The 24,041-nt window shown below is 41.9% G+C and overlaps 1 protein-coding gene across 5 annotated transcripts in view; it reads right to left on the reverse strand.

The window, feature by feature from the left end:
- The window catches only part of LOC142579471 (uncharacterized), a 91,573-nt gene that overhangs the window by 59,706 nt on the left and 7,826 nt on the right, over nt 1–24,041 (reverse strand). For all 5 annotated transcript variants that reach the window (XM_075689681.1, XM_075689682.1, XM_075689683.1 and 2 more), the window contains exons 4-13: nt 23,610–23,743; nt 21,596–21,673; nt 15,869–16,012; nt 11,948–12,035; nt 11,788–11,880; nt 8,001–8,204; nt 4,914–5,066; nt 4,086–4,274; nt 1,377–1,534; nt 125–369 (exon numbers count right to left, since the gene is read on the reverse strand). In XM_075689681.1, the coding sequence (XP_075545796.1) occupies nt 125–369; nt 1,377–1,534; nt 4,086–4,274; nt 4,914–5,066; nt 8,001–8,204; nt 11,788–11,880; nt 11,948–12,035; nt 15,869–16,012; nt 21,596–21,673; nt 23,610–23,743 (1,486 nt within the window). The remainder of the gene's footprint in view (nt 1–124; nt 370–1,376; nt 1,535–4,085; nt 4,275–4,913; nt 5,067–8,000; nt 8,205–11,787; nt 11,881–11,947; nt 12,036–15,868; nt 16,013–21,595; nt 21,674–23,609; nt 23,744–24,041) is intronic.

A 24,041-nucleotide genomic window follows, 5' to 3' on the forward strand; every position in this document is an offset into this window, starting at 1 on the left:
GGGGTGAGCCGACGTACAAGGGCAGGCCTTATATGAGAAAATACACTAGTACAGTAAAAGCATGCTAAATGTGGACCATTGCACTAATTTCTTGACACGGGAACAGCAGCTTCGATGGTCTCACCTTCAATTTTTTGTGGACGCTGACTTGACAAGAAATCACAAACCTCTTCTAATGACTCAACATTATCACTGTCAACATTTACAGACTCTTCTCTGTGGTCATCATGGTTATCACCGTCCTCCCAGAAAGACGAAATGATTTCATCCAGACTAGTATCAGCCTCTTGGTCACCGGTGCCATCTTGTTCACACTCATTTTTGAAGTAGCGGTCTTTCAATTCCTCACAAAGCTCTGCCATGCTGTACCTAAACAGACCAAAGAGAATGAACGAATTATCGCTTATGTTATGCATCAACAAACCACAACTGAACATGTAAAATCAGATCTGGAAATACAGGTGTGGCAGCCTGAAGCTGCATTTTGTGTTAATCCGTATTACCTACTGATTGTACTTTGCTATGCTTTATACTTCATGTCAACTAAGGTAAACACAGTGAAAAGCGATTTGAGTGTGCACCTTCCTATAAAGCCCCAACAAACTGAGTCACCTGTCTTTGCAAAAAGCCAGGAACCCAGATGGGTAATGAAATATATGCTACATATGAAAATCTTCTGAAACATGTCTGAACAAATATGCTGTCAGCCTGTAACATTTGTCACTGCGGAGAGCGTATATAATGTGGTTTCTCTGAGCCCATTATAACCCAAGGAAGTTCTAAATACTGTAATAAGTGTTTGCAAGAAACTATGAAAGTGCATGTGCATGCACGTACATAAACACACACACGGCTTCCGGCTCCAACACCCTGCAGCCAGAGTTGCTTTACAGTGGACATTGGAAGGGAAATGGGTAGAGTAAACCAAGCAGGAATCATGCATTAGTTTCTTCATTAATTAATGCATGCCTTCTTTTATACACTGTGGTAAAATTATGCAAACAATATTTTAAGCCATAGCCGAGTGCTTTTAGACATTGCAAACACAGCAAGCCAGGCGCTGCTCCAAAAGATGTGGACAAAGGCATTTCCAGATTAAAAAAAAAAAAAAATTGTTTTCATGCTCTCACGCCACTAAACACAGTGGTGCACTTGAAACGAAGGTGCCAACCACATTGGCAACAGTGGCCAGATAATTCGCTTGGAAACGCTACAATTAAGAACACAGCGATACACAAGACTCCCATAAGGAGTGAACAAGGAGTGGCCAGATTCCAGCTCGGTAACAACCACGAAAGTGCAAGAGCAGACGACATACTAGCGGCACATTGCCATATCGTAAATGTGGAAGACATAATAAAAGAATGAAACACCACCTGAAAGCAATGCCCCTGAGCTCAAGATGAAGACGTCTGTCGTCGTCGTCAAGGTTGAGAGCACCAGAGTAAATATAGTGAAGGAATGCCAGAACGCAGGCTTTGGACTTCGAAGTCCAGTCCAACAGTGGCACTCTGTCCCCCTGACGAGAGACCTCCTGCGGCAATCCAATTTCAAGGGTCAGCAAACGGCACAAATACCTGCAGGTGTGTATCTGCACTGCACAATGCCTTGAACGTTTTTCATCATAGATCAAAGTAAGAGATTGAAAATTCAAACTTCGTTGCAAACAATTTTTCGCATGATTTAAACCGTCATCGTTCTGTGAGACTGCATAGAACTCAATGCACAAAACAACTCAGTAATGCAAATGCAAATGAATCTGTATTACGTGGAACCATCAGTTTGAAAGCAATATTTTCAACCTAGTGACACACGGGGCAGCTGATAGTGAGCAGCCTTTAGAATTGCTTGTGTTGTATTCGATGGACTGAATTGCTGCTGGTATGCTAAGTATAAAGCCCATGACCCTGATCTTGGCAATGGACAGCCACAGCACAGTCCCCAAGCCACTTTGACAGGGGTGCCATGCTATCACCTTCAACCAAGAGATCCTTTTTATTGTCCATCTTGTCGCAAGCCAATGGCACATTAGTGCCCTATGTTTGTGACATTTTAAAGAAGTGTGTTAAGTGTCACCTGTTGCTGCATTAGTGTAGTTTGGTGTCTGCTTACTATTGTTTGCATTGCCCACCTACACTTTGCATAAACCCAGTTGGGAGCTACTGCCAAACAGGCTCAAACTTGCTTCAATTGACTTCCACCTGTTTTGACCTGCAAAAGAGTTTGTGCAAAGGCGGTACTTTCATGGCAGTGACCTGAAAAGAACAGCCCATTCAAGATTTCACTGCCCTATGAAATGACAAATTAAACAAGGTTGCAGATCAGCTTAAGAGTGCAAATAAGGAATTGCATGTTTTTTTTCTGTGAACAAAGGTGTAAAACTACATGAAACTCACAGTTAGCTTAAAGGGACACTAAAGGCAAATATTAAGTCAAGATAAAGTGATAGATTAGTGCTCGAGAATTTCTAAGATGCCAATATTACCACGAACAAATTCTTAATAATCGATAAATTGAGATAAATGGAGGAAATGGTTAGAGACTCCACCGGGACATTCAAGTACTTGCCCAATGACGAAAGCACCCTTCAGTTAAATTCTGTCACTAGTACTCAACCACATGTTGCAAAAAACATCCTTGTATTGTATTATAAGATGAAATAAATCCTAGTTGTCGAGCTCTATTTCATTTATAGAAAAGAGAACTCATTGAAATGACCCTTTACAACGACGGGCGCAATCGAAAGGTTTTGTTTTCACTCGACTCCGCACCGCCCACGCTTTCGCATTTCAGTAGTTTCGTTATCGAGTTGGACTGCGCTGGTTTTGCTGGCTCGCGAAACTCGCACAAACTGCAAAATAGCAGAGCATTCAACTTCCACATGATGTTGTGGGATGCCTGAAAAGTCTATGCCACTTGACCAAAAAGCAGCTACAGCGGCGAATCCATCGCTCTGTCTTGGCTCAGTACCGCCGTCTGTCGGGCGCCGTTTTATTGACCAACGGCAGCAAAGGATGGTGATGGCATACGCAATGTCACCACTCCCCCTATTGGGTGGCAGTAGATTTGAATTTCGAAAAAGGCATTCAGACCCTTCAGATGCAATTTTCTTCGTATACTAAGTATTTTCTTGGCACGAAACAAGCGTTGCAAGTTTTCTGGGATGGTATTTAACAGTCCACGTCCACTTAGCACTTGCCTTTAGTGTCCCTTTAAAGGCACATTATGGCAATGACACTTCATGCTCCAGAGCATATCACTTTGCAAGCATTTCTGAGGCAGCCAAGTCAGTTCAGCAAAAGACCGCATCACAGGAGTGGTGGCTTGGCATTCACCACATTTGGTTTCACGAACACGTGGGACCTGACCTTTGAAAATTGCCGGACGACATTTTAGTTAGCTTCTGTAGCAAATTAACCTCTTTCTCGAAGCACTGAACATGGAACTTGACGAAAAGAAGCGACCAGTTTGGTAGAACATTTAAAAATAAATGGCCCGTCTTGATTGCCGGAGGCATTCTCCATGTCTGCTTACTATTGTTTGCATTGCCCACCTACACTTTGCATAAACCCAGTTGGGAGCTACTGCCAAACAGGCTCAAACTTGCTTCAATTGACTTCCACCTGTTTTGACCTGCAAAAGAGTTTGTGCAAAGGCGGTACTTTCATGGCAGTGACCTGAAAAGAACAGCCCATTCAAGACTTCACTGCCCTATGAAATGCTTCTACCCTGCTGGCAAAGATGCGCTGTTCAAATAGTGGGATGAGGCCCACTCTACAGTTTTCAACCATCCTGCTCAAAAGTTCTTAGGGCGCTACAAAGCACCCTAAGGTTCTGTGCAATGATAATGCTTCTGCAAAATAAAGTAAACAAATAAAAAAAATTTTAAAAAGAGGCCCCCCCCCCTTTTTCCTAACAGTGCTGCTACAACATTTTCCTGTCAGTGCTTTGTGGAGAAAGATATAATTATAAGTGACAATTGTGGTTTACAAAATAACACTGCTTGAAACAGTAGCCCTATTTATCTGATAAGCAGTACTACTCTAACAAAAGTGCCGTAGAGCCAGCAATGCAAGCACTCTTACCTTCTCAACAGCAGGACATCGGGTGAGCAAGATTGCCCGATGTGCAGGGATGACGCAACCATCTTGCGCAATTATCCGGATATCGGAAAATCGCCTGTGGCCAACCAAGGTGCCCATATCCTGCAAGACTTTCTTTGCACCAGGTGCCAGTAATAATGACCCTTCCTTTGTTGGTTCTTTCTCATTTTCCTGCACAAAGTAGGGTTAGCATCACAGTGGGGTAAAGTAATGCTAAATGTTTAAGTTCACAGACCAACAAAAATTAAGCAGTGTGCTGAAGAAGACTGGTGAACAGAGATAAAGTTAAGCACAATTCAAAAAAAAGAAAGGAGAGAGAGACTTAATTTTAAGTTTTACAAGAAGACAGCAGGTGTAAAAAGAAAAGGAAGAGCATACAGCATATTTATCTACTAAAACTAATCTATGTCATGTGTCTTCTTATTGCACCATCTCCTTTAAGATTTTCTATGTATTTATGCCCATGCCTCCTCTCTATTTGAGGTGCATAATGGTGCCCCAACAGATGTATTGGGGAAAAAAACAAGAAAGAACAGTGGTTTTTTTGCAAGCTCCTGCTTCTTTAGAGATGAGCAGGTGAGAGATAATTCACACCTTCATTTCGTGCATAATTATGACCAACATCAAACTATGCAAGTACTACAGCTGTAGGTCACGCTGTATTATGAAACAGCTCCACAATGAACATGCACCAACAACAGAGCTTGGCAAGCCATGGCAACATAAGCTGGAATGAGAAGTTTCTGCCTTATTTAATTATGCTTTGCATGTGCAATTTTAGCAACTACACAAAGCACAATAGAAACTCACTTGAGTGAGGAATCCTTGACCAATTTCATTGCAATCAGGCACCTTCAGCTGAGTGGCCTCACAGCATGCTGCCGTGGATGACAACGTAGCGTTAAGTGCGGACAGCAGTCCGTCACGGTGCAGCTGTGTGCTGAGTTGTCTCTCACATTCCTCCTGCAAAGTGTAAAGTTAGATATTTAGTCTATTTAGTCAACCTTAACAATCCACAGTGCCTGAACATACATATACACCATAGCAATGACACCTGCAGTCTTTCTGCTTCCATTACGGCACCACAGTTGGCCATAGCATGACAGCACAGATGCCCACACTAGAGACACTGCACGCAACTTCCATAATGTAGTGGGTCTTTTATGATAATACCAGCTCTCAGACTCGCAGGACATTATTTCTTAGTAGACAGAAGCATGTCTTTACAAACTTAGTTCAATTTTATCCCACAATCTTGATTCTGGCAATTTACATCTTTTTTATGACATACATCTCGCTAATAAAACTTTTACTCGTGAAAAGTGCATTCATTCTGCTTTTTTTTTATGTATTACATAAGATATTGAATGCAGTAGTTCCTTCAGAAAAAGAAAATCTAACGTAACCTACAAAATACCTATTTTCCCCATGGTAGAGAAAGAGTTAAGGCGCGTATGCACTATCGGAAAAATGCATGCGGCATGCCGCCGGCGTTAAAACACAGCTGCAGCAGAGCAGCTACGCCAACTGGTGGCGAGCCGTTGCGGCAGTCATGTGATGTCGCCTGCTTTTTCCATCGTCTGCTGACAGATCAGCGCTGTGTTTACACTATTTGTCCTTCATAACACGAGTTATGTCTTATGAAGATGACGACATCATTGCCACTGATCATAATCATGTTGGTGTGCTCTCTTCTGTTGTGGCGTCGCCGCATTCAAAAGACAAGGAGAATGAGGTACTGGTTGTCGCCTTGGCATCCTTGTATTCAGGATCCATGTTGTACAAAATCGGATATGACGCACTATCTCCGAAGGCCTTTCTATCGGGACGTCTTGGTTTAGACTCATCATTGCAAAAAACAATCGCAAACAATCACAATCAAAACAAGCGCAAGTGAGAGCTAACGCAAGCAGATGAGAGTACGAAACGAATGGTCTGGGTGACATTCCCGCGCGCACAGCACTGAAGGGGCCGCGTTCATTGGTCTCCGGCGTTTGTGACTCACTTGCCACTGCAGAAAGCCATGAAATATTAGTCCAGGACCGATCCCTTCCGTGGCACAAAAAAGCTGCCGCAAGGCAGCTCGCACGGCACACATTTTTCCGCTAGTGTGTACGTGCCTTCATAGACATTAGGAAAAGTCAATTCTGCGAAAATTTAATTCCAAACATGCCACATCCCCAGTGTGATTCGGTAGTTGCGAGATGTGCTTTCTGTTGGGGTGTTCCTTCAGCAACCGAAATGCCGCCTATCTCTGAGGGTTCATGCACTTCTCGTTGTGCAACACAGATAAGCAGTGAATGAGGTGGCAAGGATGATAAGGAGTGACGAGGGGTTATATGGGTCTCATCACAGTTGATAATTGTTCGACACAGACGGATAAAGTGCTAAAGAGCGATAAGGGCTTATGATGGTTGGAGCAATTCTGAAAAGGATGATAAGGACCAATAAGGGTTGGTAAAGGTTGTATCAGGTCTGATAAAGTTGATAACAACCGATGAAAGTTAATAAAAGTCATAGCGTGACGTCGCATATTACTGAGCATCTGGTGCACGCATTCCTTTAGGACAGATCACGTGATCCCTTGCTATATAGTAATAGTGTCACACGGGCACAGAAAATGGTATTCAGTAGTCAAGGCCTTAACTTTGTGAATGACATCTTTTTCGGCACAACTGCCAAACGTCCAATTTTAATGACATTTGACTACTATCAGGCCACTACCATCAGGCAATTTTAACACCAGACGTGGACAAACTGGTAGCTCGTTGACAGGTTTAGTGACACATACTTGGTGGTGAGGCAAGCACTCCCTTTCAGTTGAGTGTGGGTGCAGTTGTGGCATTGGCAGTAAGGTTGAGCCTCATAACGTGGAGTCCTTTCCTTCTTTTTTTATCGTTAACAGAATTTAAAAAATAAATAACTCATGGTACATAGCACAATTGTACTTCTTGAGCTAAATTACTCTCAGAGGTGGTCATGATTTGTACGAAAAACCAAAATGAATATTTGACCAGTTCATGAACTTTCACTAAATACTTTCAAACTTACTTTACCACACATATAGCAACTCACGAATTATAGCTGGTGCCATTGAAAGTCATATCCACTTGGAACAAGTTACAAGGATGATGCCCGTTTCGAGATAGGCACTCCCGAAGTGTGTGACAAAATGCATTGATGTCCCAGTAATTTATGAGGTTCAATGCACAAAACAGCATTTTGTTAAACAAGTAAGTAGAACAAGACTGAATTTTTACCGCACGTGTGACAGTGGTTTTCTCATACCTGATGCTAGTTTCGAAATTCCTTCCAAGTGGATGAACCATGTAAAATCACAGGCTTCAATTCATATACATATTGCAATCTGTGCTCCAACGTAATTAGTTAAAACATTGATCAGTAAAATTTTGTTCATTAGTCAAATGTGCATTTGCTTTTCCAGTGTAATGCCCACCGCTTCAAGTAAACCAGCTCAATGAGTTGATTTGTACTATATGCCACAGGCGATCTTAAAAATTTCGCTAAAATGAAAAGAAGAAAAAAAAAAGTAGAACACCTGGTATAACAATTTCTAGGGCCTAGTCAAGCTGCTTAAACCGGCTTTTTGCTCTAGCATCCATTTCCAATTTGTACTTTGTAAAAAATAAAGTGATTTTGATAACATGTCACATACAATACAAGAATACCTTTGCTACATTTGATATCGGCAAGAGACATTTAATATTTACATCATTATACCAATAGGCTAATATATCTGCGTTTGCTTTATGAAGGTTCGATTGTTGTAAAGCTACTCAGCAGGAGCAAATCAATTAGTTACCTTACACCAAGAAAGCCCCCAAGTTGTCAAGCCCCACGGGTACTCAAGGCCCAGAAACACGAGCAGGCGCTCACCAATGATGACTTGGGCTTTCCTGTGGCGAAGTCATCCATGATGTCAAGGTCGCCAGACAGGCGGCGGCCTGGCACCTGGCTCAGAGACTTCAGTCGGCTCCCCATGGCTATTGTGGACGGTGTGACAACGTGGCGCAGGCTACACAAATAGTAGTCCTCCTGCCGCTCTCTGCATTGACCAGCAAGGCTCCACAGTGGTGCATCCTTTATGAAACAGACCGCCAACATTAGGGGGGGGGGGGAAGAGGCAAACCACCATTACAGAAACTACATTTGACGTCGTTTCATCTCCCCTCAGGCTGAGTACAAAGTATCCGCGATGGCACATGTGTACACAATTTCAGAGGCCATGGAGTCATGAAAGCATTTTGATTTCTAGTTATCAGATGGTGCCACAGCATTTACCAATGGTGCTATGAAATACATTTTTACTGGCAATGGCAGTATATTAAAATTAGATCTAGTACCATCTGTTTAAAATGTTGGCCCCTCTGCACACGCTGGAGATTCTTTCACAATGTCCATATTTTCTTTCATCTTAGAAATCAATGCCATGATTTTTTTAATATCAGTGGCTGAGTACTAGTGGCACAATTATATTATGACTTACGCCATCTGGTTAGCACTAGAATGTCCCTGTACAGACCAAAATCAAGTCTTAAATTAACCTTACATTTACCTCAATGTTTCGCTTACTATTATTCTCGATGATACTGATACCTTAGAGGTTTTCAATTTTCAAATCAATTTAGCTTGACTTCATGTTTGCATTTAGTGCTCCTTTAAGCAGAGTTACGGTTAATTACGTGAAAGGATATACAGAAAAATGTATACAACAAAAACAGTTATACAGGAACAGGTACAGATGTAAAGATGTACAGCTGAGACCACTTATAAACGCTTATAGTACAGGACCGGACATAATGCGGTCTTTACAGACTCCTGTTTATATCCCCCACAGAACCTAATGTATACGCATACTGCTTATAGTGCAGACACGCGAGACGAAATACTGGTTATATAATGTGGCTGCCAGAAAATCCCACAGACAAGCGAGGAAGTGAGAGCGCCAACCGAGGGGAGAGCGATGGGGGCAATGCGGTGCAGGAGGAGGAGACATGGAGTGAGCGAATAAAAAAATAAAGAATGTATATATAGCAACAACAACAACAACAACAACAACAACAATAATAATAATAATAATAATAATAATAATAATAATAATAATAATAATAATAAATCAAGCCGGCAGCGTGCTCATTCAGCGAGCGCGCAGGAGCTGCCTAGGTGACGGAGAAACCATTCGACTGCTTGTCAGCGGCGTGTGGCCAGCACTGAACATATGCACATTCATGTTCAATGTTCTTTGGCTTTTTAGGCTGTGTGCGAAACGTAAATGGTAAAAGACTGATTTTTTCAGGACATGGACAGGGTCAGACTGCTGGGCGGGCCAGAAACACAAATTTCAGCAGTAAAATAAATTTGTTTTTTTTTTTACAAATCCAGCACCACGGAAAAATTGGTTGTGTTTCATGTTTGCCCATTGTGATGCGTATTGCGAGGTGCAGGTATTGTGCATGCGGCCTTGACTCTATGAGGCTGTCAGTTTAAACTCAGTTACACAAATTCATCAGTTCGGAAGGTTGTCCACGTGTGAGCTTTCGCAATTCCTACCAGTGCGTGCACAGGCAAGCTTGTGCTATAAGTCCTCACAGGAGTTGCTGGCAGATCACCTGCGAATCTCGCTTCACGCACCCTTCCGTCGACACAGCCTGGACGCGTCACCTCACACCAGATCTTTCTGTGTTTGTCTACAGGTATGAACGAACATATATCCAGGGCGAGGTTTTCACGACAGCTAAGCTCGCTGGCTAAGCCTAATGAACGCTGCCTCATCGTGAGTCGGTGGCCGAAGTTGCAGTTTGGTGCAGAGTCAATGAAATGCTTAGCAGTGGCTGTAGAGCACTTGGAAAGTGGAGGAACCACTTCGTCAACAAAAATGTGAGCACATCCTGGTTGTATGCTTCGATTCCCAGACACACGTGGCTGCTTGGTCCAGATGTTTTGCACATGGACAGCCTTTGAGAAATAGCTTTGAGTTTTCGCTATAGTGCAGAACCGCTTATAGCACAAAAATTAATGACTCGGGCGACTTGCATTATAAGTGGTCTGTGCTCTATCCATAATACCTGGCCTCGTTCATAGCAGCTGGTTCAGCGACACCATTTCGCTGTTGCACCCTTATCTCTATCACTTGTCTTTCTCATTGGTGTGTTATAGACGGGCATAGCTGCCGTGTTACAACACCCCATCCACCCATCCATCCATCAATCCACCCACCCACCCGTTTGTCCGTCTGTCCGTCCATCTATGTAACTAAGTAACTAACTAACCAACCAACCAAGTTTGTTTCTTATTTCTTGTAACATGGTGCATTGAGAAACCTAGCTACATGCTCTAGGCATTAGTTTGATGTCTTCACACAATTTGCCATTCAAGAGGAAGAGGTACAGTCGACGACCGATAATTCGAACTCCATGGGGAACGTAAATAAGTCCGAACTATCAAATGTACGGAAAAAACAATTGTACCCAAAATAAGATTATTTTATTTACATTTTAAGGCCCCTGTGCAAGGAAGAAGTGACCAATTCACTGCTGCACACACTACTGCTTATGTGCAACCAAGTCCACCTGTACTTCTGCCAGTTTTCTGTTGTCTCTGTACGTCGATGCAAGGACTGCAAAGGCTCGAGTCAGATCCACATGTGAAGGATCCGAAGCACACGGCACATCAGCATCGTCATCCAATTTAAAGTCTCTGTTTGACGTTGGGAGAACTTGCTGAATTTTTTCACCATCTTTCAGTTCGGTGCACGACAACACCGCGCTGTCGACATCTGCAAGGTCTTCAAATGTAACGGTGGCAGGAATCGACACATCGCATCCTAGAAGGCCATCAATGATATCTGCATTTGAGCTCGTTGTAGTAGTAGGTGGCAGTCCAGGCTCGTCAGTTATGGAGTTGGACTGCGAGGGCACCACTGGTGCCATTTGACGCATACTGTCGATAACTTCATGAGAAAGACTTCTTGGAGCCAGCAGAGCACTATCTGGAACGCATACTAAACAAACAAGCACAGAATGGTGGAATGCTGTCAGGATGTCATATTCAACAAACAGGAGCAGGCCATGCGTGGTGGTGCCGGAATGGATGTGATGATTGCGATGTTGATGCAACCTCACAATTTAGGCAAAGCCTTCAAGAACAGCATTTGCAGCTAAATCTTCGGGACACAGTGCTGTGACCAATTCAAGGCCTCAGGGATTACTATATAACTATATATCCTCCGAGGCCATACTTGATGTCCCGTCAAGGCTGCCAGAGGAGATAATGGCGGCAGAGTCGGGATAAGCTACAGCCATGGACGGAGTCCGGATAATCGAATGTAGAGTGGGCCGCTGCCCGAAATATTGGTCAGCTTTATACATTAAGGCTACGGGGCCATTGGCGGTGCCGCAAAGCTGTCTGAATTAGCAGGCATGTCCGGATTATCGGTGTCCAATTTATCGGTCGGCGGCTGTACAAAATTTATATAAATTTAATTTTATATAGGAACTTAATTATGTTTCAGACTGTTTTCCATTCAAACTTAAATATATTTAAAACCTTAACATGCGTCGACACAGCTAAATGCGCACAAAGGTTACAACCTATATATATACAAGCATCATTGCTACCACATACAGCCTGCCCACGAAATTATGAAAATGTTCTACTACTGCACCTTTGTCGAAAGCTCCTTAATGCGGTTCGAAAGCTTCCCAACAGCTTTCAGCTTTGTGCACCATGAAAGATCACCAAGTTCCAAACCAATCATCTGTAAGCGACAGAACAACACTGTTCAGTGAAAGAACTGATGCTAAATCTGTTGGCTCTATTCTCACCCTTTGTGTTAGGAGGTGTTCTATCTTCTCTTCAACCTTCTTGGCACGTTCGTCAGCTGATGTCAACAGCAAAACGGGGGTCTCCTTGCTGAATACAGAACGGGAGAGAACATGTTACTTCTAGAAACAAAAGTTATTTAAAGAACTTACAACAATAATTTTTGCTAGCTAAAAGCTGAAGCATGTTTACTTAAATAAAAGGTACACAAAGTGTATCAAGTGCATTCGGCATGCATGCTTTAGAAACAATGCCAATGGACTTTGTGTCCATATCTAACAGGAACTACTAAATTCAGAAGAAACATAACACAAGGTGAGGACAAACCAGGCATTACCTTTTTGAATTCCTTTTTAGGCTAGTCAACCTGGATCCATAGTCAACACATAACAAGCAGAAATAAAAAATCGGATACAATGACAACCATGTCATGCAGTATGCCCCTGTATCAACAACTTCTGCTTCTTACTTCTGCTTGCCTTGTGTGCTAGCTGTTTGCCAGAACTGCCTCATGCATTTACTTTATGTTTTATTGTTCTTTCTTTTTGTTCTTTGTTCTCACTTCCAACTTAAATTGAGCAATAAGCTTTGGGCCAATTCTACTCAACCTCTCGAAACACCAATCAAGGGGACATGTCCTCCGAGATCCACTACATGGCTGTGCTATCAATCTTGGAGACTTCATAGTTAAGAGGAACCTTTAGCAGACTTCATAGTTAAGAGGAACCTTTAGCTTGTATGCAACTCCGATGCTGCCTATTCAAACACAATTAAAATGCAGGAATGCTTTTTGGAGATAACCACTCAGCTGATTTTAATGAAATTTGTTGTATTTGAGAAAGTTAAATTCTAGTGACTGCTGGAAGTGGAATTTTGATTTAAGTCTTTAAAAGAAATTTTCAACCATTGGTAAGTTTGAAAAAAAAAAAAATAGAAGCATGAATTTTATAAATTCGTAGCTCTGCACAGAGAATAGATATCACCATTCTGTGAACTGCATCCGTTAGACCACCCAAAGCGCACGAAGTTGACTTATCAATTCATATCTTATGTGAACTTATTACATTGTTCACAAGAGTTTTGTGAAACCCCCATTCACATATTAGTGGTCTATTTGAGAGACATGTCATCATCATCAGCAGCAGCCTATTCTATGTCTGCTGCAGAGCCAAAGGCCTCTTCCTGCGATCTCACATTATCCCTGTCCTGCACCAACGGATTCCAACTAGTGCCTGCGAATTTCTTAATTTCATCACCCCACCTAGTATTCTGTCGTCCTTGACTGCGCTTCTCTTCTCTTGGCACCCATTCTGTAACCCTAATGGTTCATTGGTTATCTCACCTACGCATTACATGACCTGCTCAGCTCAAGTTTTTTCTCTTAACGTCAATTAGAATATCGGCTATCCCTGTTTGCTTTCTGATCCACACCGATCTCTTCCCGTCTATATTTTTTTTTAATTATGGGGTTTTACGTGCCAAAACCACTTTCTGGTCATGAGGCACGACGTAGTGGAGGACTCCGGAAATTTTGACCACCCAGGGTTCTTTAACGTGCACCTAAATCTATGTACACGGGTGTTTTCGCATTTTCGCCTCCATCAAAATGCGGCCGCCGTGGCCGGGATTCGATCCCGTGACCTAGTGCTCAGCAGCCCAACACCATAGCCACTGAGCAACCATGGCGGGTTCTTCCAGTCTCTTAACATTACGCCTAGCATTCTTCATTCCATCGCTCTTTGCGTGGTCCTTAACCTCTCCTCGAGCTTCTTTGTCAGTCTCCAAGTTTCTGCCTCATATGTTAGCACCGGTAGAATGCACTGATTGTACACCTTTCTTTTTAATGATAATAGTAAGCTTCCAGTCAGCATCTGACAATGCCTGCTGAAAAAGGTCCAACCCATTTTTATTATTCTGTAAATTTCCTTCTTGTGATCAAGGTCTTCTGTGAGTAAGTGACCTAGGTAAACATATTCCTTCGCAGACTCTAGAGGCTGACTGGCGATCCTGAACTCTTGCTCCCTTGCCAGGCTATTGATTATTATTTTTGTTTTCTGCATATTATTCTTCCAACCCCACTCTTATACTCTCTCTGTTAAGGTCCTCAATCATTTGTTGTAACTCGTCCCTAGTGTTGCTGAACAGGACAATGTAAACTGTAAACGGAAGGTTGCCAAGATATTTGCCGTTGAGCCTTCCTCCCAAGCTTTCCCAGTTTAATAGCTTGACTACTTCCAAGCCCGCAGTGAATAGCATTGGAGAGAATGTGTCTCCTTGTCTGACCCCTTTCTTTATAGGCATCTTCCTACTTTTCTTGTGGAGAATTAAGGTAGCTGTGGAATCTCTGTAGATATTTCCCAAGGTATTTACGTAAGCCTCCTGTACTCCTTGATTACGTAATGCCTTTATGACTGCTGGTATCTATACTACTTTTCGTAATCTATGACAGCTATATAGAGAGGCTGATTGTACTCTGCGGATTTCTTGATTACCTGATTAATGACATGGATATGATCCATTGTAGAGTATTCCTTCCTGAAGGCAGCCTGTTTTCTTGGTTAACTGAATTCCAGTGTTGCCCTTATTCTATTAGAAATTGTCTTGGTGAATATATTATACAATACTGGAAGTAAGCTAATGCACCTATAATTTTCCAATTTTTTAACATCTCCCTTTTTGTGAATTAGTATAATGTTGGCATTCATCCAGCTCTCTAGGACTCTTGAAGTAGATAGACAGTTCGTATAAAGGGCCGCTAGTTTTTGAAGCATTATGTCTCCTTGATGTTTGATTAAATCAACTGTTATTCCATCTTCTCCTGCCATTTTCTTCTGTTTCATGTCTTGCAAGGCCCTCCTAACTTTGTCGCTAGTTATAGAAGGAGCCTCTGTAACCTGCTCATTACTACTTCGAATGGAGGAATCATGGCTGCTCCGGGTACTGTACAGGTCAGTATAGAATTTTTTCACTGCTTTTACTATATGTATAGTATAGTAAGAGCCATGTATAATACATCAATTTTGTCTGCTTTATATGTACTATAAGATGCAATTTACATAATTGTGATATTGTTTTTCATTGCTGATTTACACAGTTGCCAACTTAGTCTCGTTTTCTGAAAATTGGCAACTTAAAGAAAAAATTAATTAGGAAATTGACGAGCTAAATCAAAACTTTGCTACCAACAGTCACTAGTTTACATATAGCTTTCTCTTTTTAAATGTAACAAACCTCATCAAATTTGGTGTAGTGGTTGTGAAGAAAAACTATATCTCCTTTGCCATGTATTTCGATAGGAGACCCCGAGTTAAAGTTTCCTCCTAAGTCAATGCTAATAAACACTGCAAGAATACATATATTTTTTTTTTGAGGTAGGAACAGGAAATCACTTACTGCAGGTTTCCATTTCCTGCTGCTATGTAAAAATATTGCGTTTGTGCTGACCCGAACTTTGACTACATATTCACGAACAGAACCCCTTTTCATGCACTGTGCAGATTTGAACATGGCTTTAAGGAACAAATGCTCCTACCAGGTAGTCTACGGAGCAAGATATTTGGTCAAGATACTGGTTGAACGAGACAAGGTGATGTGCTTGAGGAAGTAGGCTGCTCTTTCCGACGAAGATGCAAAGTGATATGATTGCTGTGCATTAAACAAAACATCCGGAGAGCACTTTTCATGTTATTTTTAGGCAATTACAACTCGCACTTGAAGCAAAACCACCTTTTTGCCAATTCACTGAGGAATTTCCTGCATGGAGATCACACTTCACAGTCTCTTCTTGTACCAAATGAATTTTGCTCTGCCTCCCTGGATTTCATCGCTTTCTCTGTTTTCTTGAAATGTTTTGTGCCAATGTACGTGTATCACACCGCAGTGACAACATATACAGGTGCCCCGAGATTTGGTAAGCTACGCACACTGCATGTTTCCTCCTCCTTCCCGAAGAATGGCTGCTTCCGAACATCTCACAAAATCGTCGTTGAGCATCCTCCTGGTCCCTGCTTGCCGTTGTCAACGATGCAGACAGCGCGCGTGCCATTTGAACTTCTTCTTGGTATTTGCTATAAATAACAATCACAAGTGTGTACTAAGGTAAAACGCACATACAAAACACGATGGCCATCTTCGTAGCCTAGTACACAATGCTATATGAATTCACTCTACTGCAATGCTGCTAACTTGACATCACGTGATAGGAGGAAGAGGCATTAAACAATTTTTTTCTCTCTTGCTACAAAGCAAAGTTCACTAGGGAAGCTGCATTGTGATCACATAACCACAACACCAGTGGTGTGCTAACTACGTTCACAATGCCACGAAAAGACACTGCACATTTTTCATGGCTTTCTTGAAACCTGGAACCAAACCTAAATTATACGTTTTCTTTTCTAAAAATACACCTTTCTTAACCTAACCCTTAGGCGCCATACACACTTGACATTAAAAAGAATTCCAAAGTTGCATACAATTGTATCTGCTTCTTTGCATTGCGACACTTTTTATTTTTGCATTTGCATGAGAAAGCAGTCCGCTTTCTGTAGGCCCGAAATTGCGTACACAATTCAGCAATATATATATATATATATATATATATATATATATATATATATATATATATATATATTTTAATGCCACCAAGTGAAATGTCATTTATGTAGTCAACTTCTGGATTAATTTTGACCTATCTTGTATCAAGCATCTTCTTCGTCCACATATTTAACCCAAGCATCCTGAATTGAAGAGGAGGAAACAAGAAGACCAAAAGCACATAGATGAAAACGGCATTTTGCTATTGCTTGCTTTTGAATGTATATTTCAAGCAACCTCCGAGCAGTATAGGGAAGATAATCAAGCAATTTTATTACTGTTTCATTTCACTCCCACTTCACATCATTAAACCAGGGACACTAAAAGAGAAACACTTAGCCAGTTAAGACCAATAAAACATTCCTTCAAAATTGCATTCTCGTTACTTTTGCGGCAGTAGGTTGGTTAACCCTTTATGGATGAGTGTTGCCTACAGGCAGGGCAACAGAAAAAAAAAATGTTTATTGCCACCTTTCGGTATTGAACATGGAGGGAGTTTCTGGCTGCATGTCTTCGGCCAACACTGAATGACAGGCAGAAGGCGTTACTTGCTGGATTAGAGCACGTAAATGGAAAGAGCAAGTTTGGCATGCAACTCGCTTTTCTTTGAAATCATGGTCAGAGGAGACAGACCGATGCAAGGTACTTGGCTGCAGTGGTATCACGCAGGTAATGTAAAGCAACTGAAATGTACACCTATGGTTCACATGTGACGATAACTGTCTGTACAAGTTACAGATGAAGCCATAAGTGGCCTCCAGTGATCTGCCTGGTGTTGCTCCTCATTGCTGAAAAAGCTTCCACAAAACATTTTTTCGTTTATTGACTGTGCTTATTCTCGGCGCCTTTTGCCCATTTGGATGTAAAATGAACATGCTCTTCGGGTTTGACGTGATAGTTCTGCGGAAACCTGCAAGGTGAAGAGAAGTAATTAGTAATAAAAGGAAAATCAGAAATCTACCCGTTCGTAGCAAATCATCATTTGCTACGTATGAATGGGTTGATGTCTGATTTTCCCTTTATTACTTTCTTCGGCTATTCATATGTTTCATCCTCAGCTTTTTCCTTGCAGCTGACAATGTGCTCATTTTATGTGCTATTTTGTTTCAACGTCTTATTTCAAGACATAAAATTATAGCCTGATTACTGGTGTTTTGAATGGATGTGAAGCGGTACTCACTGCTCAGGCAATTTATTAGAATTCACGTGTAACTTCGAAGAAGCACCTCATGAAACATGATTGAAAGTAATAATTTGCTATTTTTATTATTATTACTCAATGTAAAAGTAATCCAAAATATACAAAATACGCACTTCGTTCCTGGTTCCCGACTTCTGTATGTTAGATAACGCAAAAAATTATTATGAAGGTTTGTTGGCGCCAATACATGAACTATCCATAGTAATGCCCATGCTATGCAGGAAAGCATTTTCTTCACAAATGTGAGAATGGGTAAATTCCTATTGTGCATGGAGCATTTGTTTTTACTCATTGCAGCAGGCACCTGACTCGCTTTTCAGTGCATTCTTTAGGCTCGTGAAACAATGGTTGCCAGTACAGCGGCCCTATAACGTAGAACTATTCCAATATGTTTTTATTCCGATCTCCTGACGTCAAATTTACCTAAGCGCCAACGCAAGCATCGGGCGTTGACCAGCATAGTTGCCTGAAAAGCCCAATCAAACGCTTTCCTCGTTTATAGGAGGTCACTTTTGTTTGCTTTCAAAACGAATAAAATCGTGTACATTGAGCGTGTTTTCTTATCTAATTGGCTGACTAGAGGTGAGGAGCACGCTCAAGTGGAGAGGGTCTCGATGGGGCCAAGCCAGCACACTGAATATAGATAACCGGATGAACAGGCTGGTGCTGGCTTCCACGATTGGTCCACTTCCCCTACTTAGCTTGCAATGGCTTGTCTAAAATTGCGGTGGCGTGCACGGAAGGTTAAAAGTGCCACTAAAATGGATCCTCAGCAAAGAAGAGTTGGCAGAGCGATGTCGTATATGTGCCAAAAGAGCTCGATAATGTTATACGGCCACGCAAAAAGTTTAGTTATACGCAAATAAACACATGCTCTCCGGCAGGTGCGAGTTTTGTTCAGTTCCTGTACGCTACCGTAGAGCACTATGTAGTGTTGCACAATATTATACAGGAATGAATAAGGGCACATGCACAGGCAATGCTCAAGATGTAAGATTTTAGACTGCTAGTCAGTCTAAGCTAACAGTCAGATTAGACTTCTAGTATTTGGAAATGAAAACTTCAGAAATGCCGTTGCCAATGTTGTATAGTTGTCTCCTTCTATTCATGTTCTCCATAATCTGCCTGTCTGCTTTTAGTGATCAACCCTGTACCTTATTGATTTGCACTGCTTCTTGGCATTCCAAATATTGTATGTATGTTTTGGTTTTGCCCTTCCTGCTTGGACCACATGAAGTCTGCAGTATGGCGTAAATAAATAAAATAAAAATAAATAAGCCTCGAAGGTCAGTGTGACACTCACTGCGCGCTGCAAAGAATTGCTCATAATTTGAGATGCTGGTGGATAAAAGCAACCCATGGTGGGAAAAATAAAGTTGCAGTTGACCTTAGTTGAACACAATTATCAAAGTAATATGCTGATGAGCATGTACCATTGTTTAAGACATCACTAAAACAGCCTAGATACTGGATCGGAAAATAAGACACCATGACAAACTTCTGCATCTTCACTGCTGCTGTTACTTAAGAATTACACTGCAGAGTCGACCAACACGTAAATGTTGCGTAGTTTCATTGAGGAAGTGCTAGTAACACTGCAGGCTAGTTTTGATGATGCCTCCCATTTGAAGCTTCATTTTTCAAGACAATAAAATCTGCCGAAAATTGTCAAATCTGACTTGTACCTCTGTTACATGAGCAAGCAAAAACTCTTTTACGTAAGCGGTCTTTTACCAAGTTGAAAGACTTTTTATTGAAGAGCAGTTGCATGGCAGACACACGGCACTGGCAATCTCTTTTTAGTGTTTTCTTCTGGATACGGTTTACGGAAAGCGTGACGCTAGCGTTTTAAACAAAATCGGCCAAAATAAACTGATGTATCTCGAAATATAAAGTGATAACTCATTATACGTTTTTCAAATAAATTTAGTAACACCGGATTAAGAGACATTAATGTAATGATTTAGTGTAGCAGTTTAGAGAGCATTCGACCTGCTTTCGAGACCTGTTCGACCTGCTCACGAGGGTGCAGAAGAAAATGAGCATTACTGGATTTGCTACACCTTCTGCAAGACACAAAATTATTTTTTTATGCTGAGCCTAGGTGACAGACAAATACGCATTTGCTTAGTTTTTTAATATGTGATAATTGCCGCCACCCCCTGGTTTCGAGGCTACTCCTTTTCGGCCATAAAAGAGATAGACGAACTCCACTTCCAGAGAAGACTGCTTCTGAAAAAGAGATCGCTCCCCGTCGTGTGTCTGCGAGCAAAACTCTTTTTCGGGAGAAGTCTTCATGCTCAAAAGACTTTCTTCGAGTACCCGTGTGACAAGGGTATTAAAGTTCAGTGATCATTTCAGAAGGTGCATGTCACAGCTAGTAGAAGAATTTCAAAAGAAACGCTTAACAACCTGTAGAAAAATGTTACATTAAACTGATCAATTTCTATGGGCCCAGCAAAAAGAGAGAAAGAAAGAGTGAAAGGATTAACAGAAGAGAAAATTGCTACAGTTACATTTTGGGAATTTCGTGCCGATACCTCAGGGCGAGTTCATCAGTGTGAACCATAGATTGCAAAGTAGTACTTTCTCATATTGAGGCCATTATGGCTGCAGTCAAGGTCCTTAAAACTTGCTAAGCTCAGTCTACGGCTCTTTTGGAATGCACTATGGCCAATCTTTACCTATAACAAGTTAAGGGGAGATCCTGCCCTTTGGAGTCTGAAGTTGGCCCAAATATCTTCATGCGTCCCATTGCTACAGATTGGCGTAGATCATTTATTCTTGCCCGAGTGGATCCCTATATCATCCTTGATTGGTTCAGCCTCTCCTATAGTAATCATCATAAACAGGTTGTGGAATGTTTTTCCTCGTTTTCTCAAAACAGCATTTCTGGTGGTGTCACCATTTTGGAGTGAAGATATCTCTAGTTCTACTTATCCTATTACAATAATTATTTGTTTGTCAGAAAGGTAGGCAAACAGAGACTGCAGTGGGCACATAATATAGACAAATATTATGACATAAATACTAAAAAAAGTAATAATTTGTCCTAGGTATTACTATGAGTCCACACTTTAAAACGTTTGACATGATGTAACTTTGGTTCCAATCAGTCTATAGCATTCATCCTTGTACCACTGCATACTCCGATTACTTAAGATCATTTTATTAGACCATATATAGCTTAGTAAATAGCCCACCTCTGAGCATGTTACGAATTTTTTTAATTTATAGAAATATATTTATTACGTGAGAAAACAAGGCATATTTTAAATTTGCACACGGTAATAGATAAACTCCACAGGTTTAATTAAAATCAGCTTGGAAATAAAAGAAATTTGTAGATGCAGGGTCTCCCATTTACTAGACACGAGTAGTTGCCATCAAAACCCTGACATAACAGCAAGCTAGTTCGGTAACTTCAAGGCAGTGAGAATGCTTTTTTTTTGGTATTGTAGAAGCCCAATTCACAAATATGGCTCAAATTATTTTTCTCTACTTTTGTAAGTGTTATATGACCAGAATTAGGTGTCCACCAAAATTTTAACCAAGCTGAAATTTTACCCTTAAAGCGCTTACTGTTCACTGACTACTTATATTTAGTTATCTGGCCCCAATTCCCCACGAGCTAAAGCTTCTGTTGAAACAACGATTGCTAACCAGTCTTTTTTTTTTGCTCCTACTTAGTGTTATCTTGTTGCCCAATCAAAATTTGATTTCAGTCGATTGTTCAAGCAGACTAATAATAAGTGTTCCTAAAGTGCATGCATCTATAAACACACACTTTGCACTAGAATGGTGTGACGTAACCAGAAAGTAAACAAGAACTTCCGCATTTTTTTTTTCTGTTTACCTTTTCGGAACTGATGCCACCGGTCTCGGCTTTTTTGCTGATCGCTGTACAGTTGACATGTCCGCTGGTGCATTTCGCCTTCCAGAAATTTATGAAAGAAAGAAAATAAAGATGCAAGTTTTTGACACTCTGGCGCACAAACCACTTGCCAAGACGAGCAGGAGTATGATTAGGATGGATTAAAATATGTGGTGCAACTCTCCTTGCCAATGAGAGATATAGAGGATAAGCCCTCAAAGCTACACAAAATACGCTGCAGATGTTCAGCCAGTGGGGGAGTTCAGGCATTTGCAATGCTACTGCGCAATGCCACTGTGATAACACAAATAGTCGCTAAGCTGCCAATTTGCCGCCAGTGGGTCAGGTCAGTAGGCTGCACCATTGGCCAGCTTTCGGTGGGATTCAAGCTTCTGCTGAAAGATACTCTGTGCATGATATACGAGATGAAGTCAGGTCACTAGAAAGGTGCACACAATAGCCTCCTGGGCCAGCAGTGGCTTTTTGCTGCTGGCCTTTGTCGTCGCGCACCCACTCGTTGTTTCAATGTCCATGAGGCACCACCTTGGCGGTCGTTCAGTGTCTGCTACCGCCCTTGGTCATTTAACTTTTCTCCTATCATCTCGCTGTTCATTTCAACTGCTCTGGGGTGTGCAAAGGAAAATTTCACACAGAAACTCCTCTGGGAGTTGTCTAGGTATGCGTAAGCATTGTGCCACTGGCTCATTTCCACACAGCCTGGTGTCATTATCGATGTTATGAAACTTGATTCGACCAGCACAAACCCTTATCAACCCTCATTGGTCATTATCAACCTGGATGTCCAGCGAAGCTGTTGCAAAACCACCACTACAATTGGCGAGGAGGGCATGCAATGCTTTATTGATGGTTCGCGTGTTTGTTTTGAGCTCGTTACTTATTGAAACGTATGCTTTTCTGTGTGTTGTATGGGTGATTTTAATGAATGTATGCACCGTTCGCTTCCCTTTGGTGAGTGCTTGTAGCCTCTGCCTTACGTGGGTATGAGCCATTGTTTAGGGGGGTATGACCCATTGCCTTCGCCTTGGGTAGGCATAGAAACGCTTACACATTTAAAAGCATGATTGAAGTGGCCCCTCCGGACACAACCTCTGCTCTCAGCCACCAGCGACTAACTGGCTCGCTCGTATATTAACATTATATTTAAATTCAGTTGTAAACCATTATATCACATTCAAACCATGAGGGAGGAGGAATAAACTTTTATTCTAGAACCAGCACTTTATGATGGCCGGGCCTAAGCCGCCCACGAAGGGACGTCGAGGGCTTGCCTCGCCGCCGCATCGCGGGCGTGCTGGGTCGCCCAGGTTTGGTCGTCGAGGGCGGAGCTCCGCAGAGCCTCATGCAACCTCGACGAGAGAGTCGTGGTGTTAGTCTGGGTGTACTGTGCTGGGCACTCCCATAGCATATGCGGAAGCGTAGCCGGGTGAATTCCACAGCACCGGCAGTTGGGGGTAGTGATAATTAAATGTTTTTCTCTTCGACTCACGGGTGTCGTTCACGACCTCCTTTCCTGGGGCACATTTCTTGGAGATTTTACAAGTTATTCCTCTTTACACCCATCAATCAACAAAATCTCTGACGTTCTGCATTTATATCTTGTTCTGAAATGTATATTGTCCTCAAATGTAGGAAAGCATGGACTAGACTTTACAACCATTTTTATCCTTGACCAATTCTCTTTCCTCGACTAATCACTAGATCACACATGCCACTGCACGGTTTTCACGGAGGTCAAACATTCAGCACACTTTTCACCAACAGGCATGCTCTGTTTGCACGCCATTTTAACTAGGATTGGAAACTGTCACTGATACATATGCACTGTTTTGACTGCCATCAGCCATTTGGCACAACAAAGGAAAATTATCATTACAGAATATGCCTCCTCAAAGATTAACGAGAAAAGGTAGGAGATGCAATGTAAAATTAGCTACGCAAATCTAGAGAAGCATAATAACGGAAAAGAAAATATCACCTTCTCCTCACAACAGGCAAGCCGGCAGCCATCCTCTCTTGTACGTAGCGCTGCTGCAAGCGGATGGCATCAATGACTTGTTTTGGAGACATGCCTAGCTTGGTGCTACATTGCTTTATGTGGTTCTTGCACGCCTGCATTGGCAAAAAAAGCAGGAAAGGAGCATATCAAATAAAATACAGAATCAAAGGAGAACCCATACTGACTTCACTCAGTGGACCGAGGTCAGGCAGCAATTAAATGCATTCCGCAAGTTGCAGTGTGTCTGCAGTGCCGTGGCGGTGACCAGGCACGTGCTGGAGCCACACTTTCGATCAATCCCTTTCAAGGATTTCATTTTCAGTGTGCATTCAATTACTCTGACTTCATTCAAATTATTGGCTAAAGCCACTGGGAGCCAACGTAACAAAAGGACTGGCACACACCTTCTTT

This window comes from Dermacentor variabilis, chromosome 4 (assembly GCF_050947875.1).
Source record: "Dermacentor variabilis isolate Ectoservices chromosome 4, ASM5094787v1, whole genome shotgun sequence".
Taxonomy (NCBI): Eukaryota; Metazoa; Arthropoda; class Arachnida; order Ixodida; family Ixodidae; genus Dermacentor; species Dermacentor variabilis.